Source organism: Phoenix dactylifera, chromosome 2 (assembly GCF_051530095.1).
Source record: "Phoenix dactylifera cultivar Ajwa chromosome 2, Ajwa_hap1_PhDact_Kaust_v1.1, whole genome shotgun sequence".
Lineage (NCBI taxonomy): Eukaryota > Viridiplantae > Streptophyta > Magnoliopsida > Arecales > Arecaceae > Phoenix > Phoenix dactylifera.
In genome coordinates, this window is record NC_143191.1 from 8,034,409 (window position 1) to 8,042,500 (window position 8,092).

Consider the following 8,092-nt stretch of genomic DNA (forward strand, 5'->3'; position numbering starts at 1 on the left):
CAAATCCAAGAGCATTGGATGGAGTTAGCCTAGTTTAGTTACTTAATTTCCTTCACTGCAGATTAATTTACTTCTAATGCGGGCCACGTCTACTCTGTCTTGGGTGGTCTCCGCGGTAGCTGGGTTGTTTGGACCACCGTTTACAAGAATCAACGATACAGCTGGATTGTTTGAATTGAATATGAACCTGAATTATTGAACCCAACGGCTACAATTGACTGAATGGAATATGTTTCAGAGAAGCAGATCTATTAACCTAAAGATGATTAGCTGGCGTATTGGAGCTGGACAATATATAATTAAGCTTGGGGAAAATTGTGGCCTCGCTTGAATCCATTGATTGAATTTTTTTTAGAACCTAATGCTGGGATCAAAAAAGGTGAGTAGACTTGAATCCATCCTAATTCATTTGCAGTCCTTGTTGTTAGTATAAGTTTAGGGATCCCGTAATAACCTGCATCACTCATAATATTATTTTTTATTAGCATAATCATATATTAATTTATATTATTTTTTTTTGTTACCTGTATCACCTATAGTATTTTTTTTTGATTAGTGTGATGCTATATCAGTCTATATTATTTTCCTTATATGAAGTATGTACATGAGTATATATAACTTCTGAAATGTACCGAATGTGAAGTAAGAGAGCAATAAAATCTCTTTTCTCACTCACTTCTTCTCTTATTTTTCTTTTTTTCTGCAAATATTTTTAAGACTTTGCTAGAGCAGAAAAAGGGATGCATTCCCACAAGAGGTAGTGTCTGTTTTGCTAAAGCTAAAAAAGGAAAGAAATTTTTGCCCATCCATTTAAGGCACATTCCTTTCCACTACTCAACCGATGTGAGACTAAGGAGCAGCAAGAATTCGTGTGGGGTTTATGGGGGGTCCATGCTCACCACACTATCTGTTAGAGCAGGATGCATCCCCACAGGAGGTATTGTTCGCTTTGGAGCAGGTAGAAGCCTCCCTCATAGTTTTGCCCTTCAAAAGACGCCTCCTGAGGGAAGAAATTTTTGCTCCTCCATTTAAGGTACAATCTTTTTTGCTACTCAACCGACGTGGGACTAAGTCCCTAGCCCCCTCCACCCCTAACAGACTTGTTTCGAGAAAATGGAGGTAAAGATCTATGAGGCCGATTTATAATGCCTTGACAAAACACCGGTCCTGACTAAGCTTAAACAATTTAATAAAGAACTTAATTTTGATTTCCTTTGGCCAGCTTCAGTTGACAACAACAATAGGTAAGGAAATTAATTAAGGGATGCATGAAAATTTCTGGGTCCCCCCTATAACTTCGTAACTTATACTAATTTTATTAATAAGATAACGTAGAATCTTTGCACATGCAATCCCTCGCAAATGTTTAAAATTTTTGTATGAATTCCTTGACTTTTCTATTTATGTCATGTATTAATAAATTTGTTCACACTTCGAATTCACTACTTCAGTTGTCCATATATACCGGAACGTGCATCGCGTGCACCTTGAAACCATCATTTGAAGCATAAAGATAGCTTTTGTTCTGACGAGCACGTGGTCGAGTGCGTGTTAGAATATTTAATTTGGTTCTCTTCTTTTAGAGCCACGTGCCGCCGCTTATTGCGGATCCTTCCTACTGTTCCTTCCATCCCCTTGCAAACTTTAGTGCCAAATTGACTCTGAAATTGACCTCTCATTGTGGTCCACGAGAGCTAAAAATGTTTATATGCCTCCATGACTTGTTGCCCAAAGCACCAGACATCAACTCTCACCGACAAAATGGCAATACAAAACAATAACAGTAAAACATAAGAGTGAAAATGGATTGAATACAGATTAATTGGACAGCTGTAATGTATGTTTAATTCCACACTGGTTATACACTGTATATCTTGAATATTTATACAGGGTCAAGAAGTTCAAATAATACGTTCTAACTATTTTTTGGATAAGGTCCTGTATTGTAACAAGTGGTATCGGAGCGGATTTGGCTCATAAGCTATGTGAACTAGGGGATATTGTTGTATGAGTTCATTAGGATTGATCATAAGCCGATCGTTGTGTTTATGATTAATTAAATTTTAATGGATTTGCACTATTAGCTTGGCAAGGACGTCAAGTCTTAAATAGAGAGACTGTGATATCTTGTGCGGGCATGTATTTAGTCCCACATCGACTGTGTACCAGATAGATTTTGGATATATACATATAAGGTCACAGAATCCAAATAATACTTTCTAGCTAGTTTTTGGATTGGTTCCTGAGTTATGACAAATGATATCAGTTCGAACTTGGCCTAAGCCTATATATACTAAACGATACTGCAGCACGAGTTTATTGAGATTGACCACGAGTCTATCGTGGTGCTTATTATTAGATTTGAATAAATTTCAACTCTTAACCTGATGAGAATATTAGGGCTTAAATGGAAAAGTATGTGAGTGCTTGTGTGAGCGCCTTCTAGCAAGCTTTTGCATAAGGATCTGGATTGTGAAAAGTATAATCAAACGTATGTTTGTTTATAATTGTCGAATAGAGATAAGATATTATTCATATGCAAAACTCGGTATCTATATTATTTTTGACATATACATATAGATATTAGCTAGATAGTCAAGTATATGTTATGACCATCAAATCAAAGAGTTTATTCAATTGAAGAAAAATAGAATCATAAATATATTAATATGACTATTTATTTTTATAAAAATTTACAATATTATATAAAATTGAATAGGATTATAAACTAAATGCAATATAAAATAAAATAAGATTATAAATAAAAATAATTGTCTACGATATATATATATATATATATATATATATATATATATATATATATATATATATATATATATATATATATATATATATATATATATATATATGGGGATAAACGGATCCGGACGTAGTGAATCAAGAACTCTTGCTAGGATTTGTCGTATTTGCACCCAAAACAAAAAAAGTTAAAAAGCCCCTTTCAAGTCCGTGACATCAAGGTTAACAAACGTAACCCCCACATCTCTTCCCGGTGACATTTTGAGCCTTTAAGTATCCGTCCAACCTACCCATCCAAGAAACGCAAGCAGATTTGTTGCAGATATACTACTGTTCTGAGGAACCATTCTTCGTGGGAAGAGTATATGGCGTCTCTGGATTCCTCATTAACCTCTTCCAACGATTCTCTGCTCTTTGATGAGCGACGATGGGTGATCCAAATTCGTAATACCTTTGACGAGGAGGACGAAGAGGATGTCCGAATCCCTGTCTCTGTCTTCAGCGTGCCCAAAGCATTACTCTCCACCAATCCTGAAGCCTACACCCCGCAGCTCTTTGCACTCGGGCCGTACCACCATTGGAACCCCCATCTCTATGAGATGGAGCGGTACAAACTCGCCACAGCCAAGAGGACACAGAAGCGGCTCCAAAAACTCAAACTCGAACAAGCTGTGGAACACTTCATGAAGAAAGAACCCAAGATTAGATCCCACTACCATAGGTGTCCTCTTATCTCCTCTACATAGTTATTTACTTTATTCCAGTGCCTGCTATTTTATACCTGTCATTTTTGGGTGCGTACTATTCTGATCTTTGTGCTTATAATGTTGTTTAGGCACCTTGATTTGAGTGGAGAGACTCTAGCATGGATGATGGTTATTGATGCATCCTTCTTGCTCGAGTTCCTTCGCAACTACGCCGATGCAGAGGGAAAGGCCTTCAAGAAGGCGACATCAATGTCCCATATGGTGGATGCTGAAAGGATGAAGTTGGCCTATAATTCTATCCTTAGGGACATCGTGATGCTTGAGAACCAGATACCCCTCAATATAGTAAGAAAGATTCTGCGATTTCAGAGCACTTCATGCGAAATTGCTGATCGTCAACTCTCGACGATGCTAATAGGGTTCGTGAAGGAGGTTTCTCCATTTAAGGTGATGGATAACTTATCAAGCATCGACACTAAAAGGTATGCACACTTGTTGCAACTGCTCTACTTTGTCGTCGTTCCAAAGGTCAAGGAAGAAAGCAAAACCAATGAAATCGAAGACCACGTCGATGTCCCTGAGTCAAATGAGGAGAAGCCCCCGACAGATCCAAGCTATGTGAAGCAGCTCTTTAATTCAGTTTGGAGTTCGGCATCAGATTCAAAAATTGTGAAAGTTCTCATTATAAAGCCCTTCAAGTTCATAGCGAAGGTTCCCTGGAAGATCATCACCCATCTCCCAGGGATCTCGATCTTGGCCGCTCCCATCGGAAATCTGTTCTTCAGTGGAGATGGAAAATCAGAAGATGAAGAATCTGGTAACAGACCTCCTTTGGTTGAAGAGATCATGGTCCCTTCAGTGACTGAGCTCACAAAGGCCGGTGTCAAGTTCTCACCAACCAGCGGGGACTTAACGACGATCGCGTTCGATGTGAAAACTGCCACTCTTCATCTCCCTACTGTGAGTTTGGACACCAACACTGAAGTCCTATTGAGGAATCTTGTAGCATATGAGATGTCGGTCGAGTCGGGGCCGATGGTTTTCACTCGATACACTGAGTTGATCAATGGGATTATCGACACCGAGGAGGACGTGAAGCTGTTAAGGCAAAAGGGGATCATCCTGAACCGGATGAAGAACGATGAGGAGGTGGCAAAGCTTTGGAATGGCATGAGCAAATCAGTGAGGCTGACGAAAGTGGCCTTCATAGACAAAGTGTTGGTGGATGTGAACAAGTTTTATGACAGTCGGTGGAGTGTTAAGAGCCGGAAGTTCGCGAAAGCCTATGTGTTTGGATCGTGGCAGATCCTTACGCTTCTGGCCACCGTTCTGCTGCTGGTTTTGACGTGCGTAGAGGCCTTCTGCTCGGTCTATAGCTGTGGAAATCATTGGTCCGTCCTCTCAGACACGAATGCTGGGGGAGGGGGAGACTGAAATGCTACTCAATTTGCAAGGTTTCAGTAGTACAACTTGCATGTAAAACTTATATATAATTTGTGTGTAAGCCAAACGGATTTGGCTTGTCTGTAAGCACCGTTTTTAGCATTCCAGGTTCACATCTTGGGATGCAATTTCTGCAGAACTTCTTAAAATATAGCTTTCGCTAGTAAATAGTGATTTGTCTAAGTTTATATATTAGATTTTCCTTATTTCTTGGGGTCTTGTATGTAGTTCCCCGATTTATTGGATTAAAACATTCTTGTACTAATACGTGCTAATAATATGCTATTGCCTAGGTGGTGTCCATCTATTATTGGTTCTCAATCGAAAGTAATATAGTAGTAAACTATAGAGTTGTTGGATAACCACCTTATCATTGCTGTTTGTTCGTTTTCGGAATCGCAATCAATCACCTTTGTTTTACCTGCTATTTTTGTGTGGTCGCAGCCAAACTTGCATTCTGCGAGCAAACAACAATCTTAATTGACATTTTCACTTCTGATAAAATGATAACCTTTAATTATAACATCACGTTTAAAATGCATACAATTGGGCACCTGTTTGATCAGCAATTGCGGCCTTCTCTATTTGGCATAGGTCTAGAAAAAATATTCAAAAAAATAACATGTTACTTGATAAGTAATTAAATAAGTAATGGCATGATCTTTTTTTTTTTCTTTTTGAGAAAAAACACATAATCTTGTTACATATATTTTAGTCTAACTTAAAAGGTCTCAACAAAAGTAGTGCTTCATTATTGAGTTAATTACAAAATACTATGTTTCGTGGTTTAATAGAATTATCCTTTATGTATAAATTTGTTAGCTCTTAAAGTTTAAAAATTAAAAAAAAAATCTGAGAAGATTAGATCTTGTGTCATTAATTTTTACAATCAAACCATCAATTGACCCTTTCTAACTTAGATATATTTTGTAAGTGGCATAGAAAGTGTAAGGAGAAAACCTTGGAATGAGAGGGTTAACAGCTATCACGCGAACATGATGGAGGGTCCACATCATCAAAATTTGGCATATTTTTTTACTTCTTTTTTTAAAAGGGAATTGTGCAGGACACGAATTCATTAAGAAAAAATTGGCAGATGCCTTGTACAAAATTATAATGCTCTTAGTTGTGCACCAGTAGACCTAGAATCCTCTACGACGTACGGTTTACACCATATAGTACTGTACACCACTGAATGGCCGTCATCAAGAGATGGACAGCTATCGATAATGATATATTGTGTATGGCATGTAAGGTCGCTTTGTCAAATAACCATTCATCTTTTGATGGCAGCCATTGAGCAATACACAACATTCTACAGGGCAAACTGCATGCCACAAAGTACTCTTGCGCCATTGTATATAGAGCAGTATATAGCATTCTTTCATTTTCCATAGTGTGGCTTCTTTTTTTGGCTAGAATCCAAAAGACATTCATTTTAAGAGTGCTTAGACATGTGTTAACTTCAGCAAAATTTCACTGGCCAAGCAAAAGATTACCCTTCCTTATGTGGTAGCCTGGGCTTCACCGAAGTCCATCATTGGATAAGAAGCACGCTCCAATTTGCATCAAGCATGTGGGTCAAAGGGAGAGAACACGTGAAACTTTAAAAATGGAGACGTTGGTGGCGCCTTGTCACATGAACAACGAGTAATTTGTTATAACGAGTTATAAAACAATGTCGTGTAGCTTTCCGATTAAAATAGGAGAAGTAGATATCGGCCTACTGATGTAGCTTTCAGCCCATTTATTAGTCCACCGAGAAGAGAGCTAGACATAGAATATAGTTCTTGTGATGTTTTCATACTTAAATGCATCCCGTCAGCAATAAGATAGAGCATAGGTTATTCAATCTCTTCTTTAATAGTCTCCACATCTGTTGAGTTACTGGTATAACCACGTTTCAAAGACTCTAGGATGAAAACTTTGACGTAATTGGGTTGCCTATCCTGACTTGGGCCGCTTGGCGGACCTCAGCCTATGGGGAGGCTCATGTCAGGTAATGAGAAAAGGTTATAGCGTCTTTCACAAATATATAAATAATTAGTATGTACAGAAAAATAACACCTATCAATTAACCAGGCTAGCACAATAATTTGTGGAATTTACTATATATTCAGGATATAAAATTTTCTTTAAACATATATTAAGAATAGCATGTAGGATTCTAATTACTACTGTATGTAGCTTGAGCTATGTAACATAACATTGAGTATGCTTACCTTTTGCAAGTTTACACCCCTGGTTTTTAGCTTAATCTTATGTAGATTTCTTATGAAGTAGTACATGGATAGTAAGGTTCATACATGGTTCCATACATGGTAAGCCAACCTTTGTACGAAATCTATTTATTCCCAAGCTAGCCACGATTGCGCTTGTGTATTCCATTTTACAAGAATAATCAACTCTTGAAAAAGACTTTGTATCAACTTTTTTCCAAGGTCTATATGTAATTATATGCTTGGTTTCGGAAGTCATTCAAAGTAACATATTTCAGCATATGCAATGCATATAAGTCCAATAATTACTATGACTCAATGAGACTTGTACTCTCACCTCTTTTGGTGAAGTGATTTCAATAAAAAAGAAAAATGAACCCAATTTTCATATCATTCTTTGCAGGATAAAAGAGATCATACCGACTATGTTCATAATTATTATGAATTGCTTACCACAATCAATCATATTTACTAATATCTAGTCAATGTTAACATGCCATTTCTCTCACATCCAAAAACTAATAGATGTTTTACTAAAGGGTCCATGTTCTCTCCTATTCAAGGTTGAACTAGAGATGTTTAGCTTAAAAAGCAACAACAAACAAGAAAGGTGCCACCCTACCCTATCTAATCACAATTATTCTATATATGCAATATCCAATCACCAGTCGTTCCACAATAGACATAAATCTGCATGCCTTGGCCAACCGCTATTTGTTTCACACTAAATGCCTCTACATTTGTTGAAATATCTCCCTAAAATTAAAAATAAAACATGGTTTTTAGCAACATACATTAGGGTTCAATAGGTTTGTTATTAATTTGGGATCAAAATATCAATTTTATCCTTGATGATTTATGAAAAGAATCATAAGTTGAACACCAAAAAGGGTCCAATGAAGACTTAGCATTTTTCTCTCTGCAACGCTCAGACAGTGATTAATTTAGCTGAAGTTGTCTGAC

General features: G+C 37.3%; 1 protein-coding gene across 1 annotated transcript; it reads left to right on the top strand.

Moving 5' to 3' along the window:
* Positions 1–3,034: 3,034 nt before the first annotated feature.
* On the top strand, positions 3,035–5,078 carry LOC103721370 (putative UPF0481 protein At3g02645). Its single transcript, XM_039132987.2, has 2 exons — positions 3,035–3,481; positions 3,596–5,078. The coding sequence occupies exons 1-2, from the start codon at positions 3,126–3,128 to the stop codon at positions 4,899–4,901; spliced, it is 1,662 nt and encodes a 553-aa protein (XP_038988915.2). The 5' UTR covers positions 3,035–3,125; the 3' UTR covers positions 4,902–5,078.
* The last annotated feature ends 3,014 nt before the right edge of the window (positions 5,079–8,092 follow it).

Excerpts from the sequence above, each read along its gene's own strand:
- LOC103721370 (XM_039132987.2), top strand. The coding sequence starts at position 3,126 with ATGGCGTCTCTGGATTCCTCATTAACCTCTTCCAACGATTCTCTGCTC. Across the intron at positions 3,482-3,595 it reads ATTAGATCCCACTACCATAG|GCACCTTGATTTGAGTGGAG; the intron begins GTGTCCTCTTAT and ends AATGTTGTTTAG.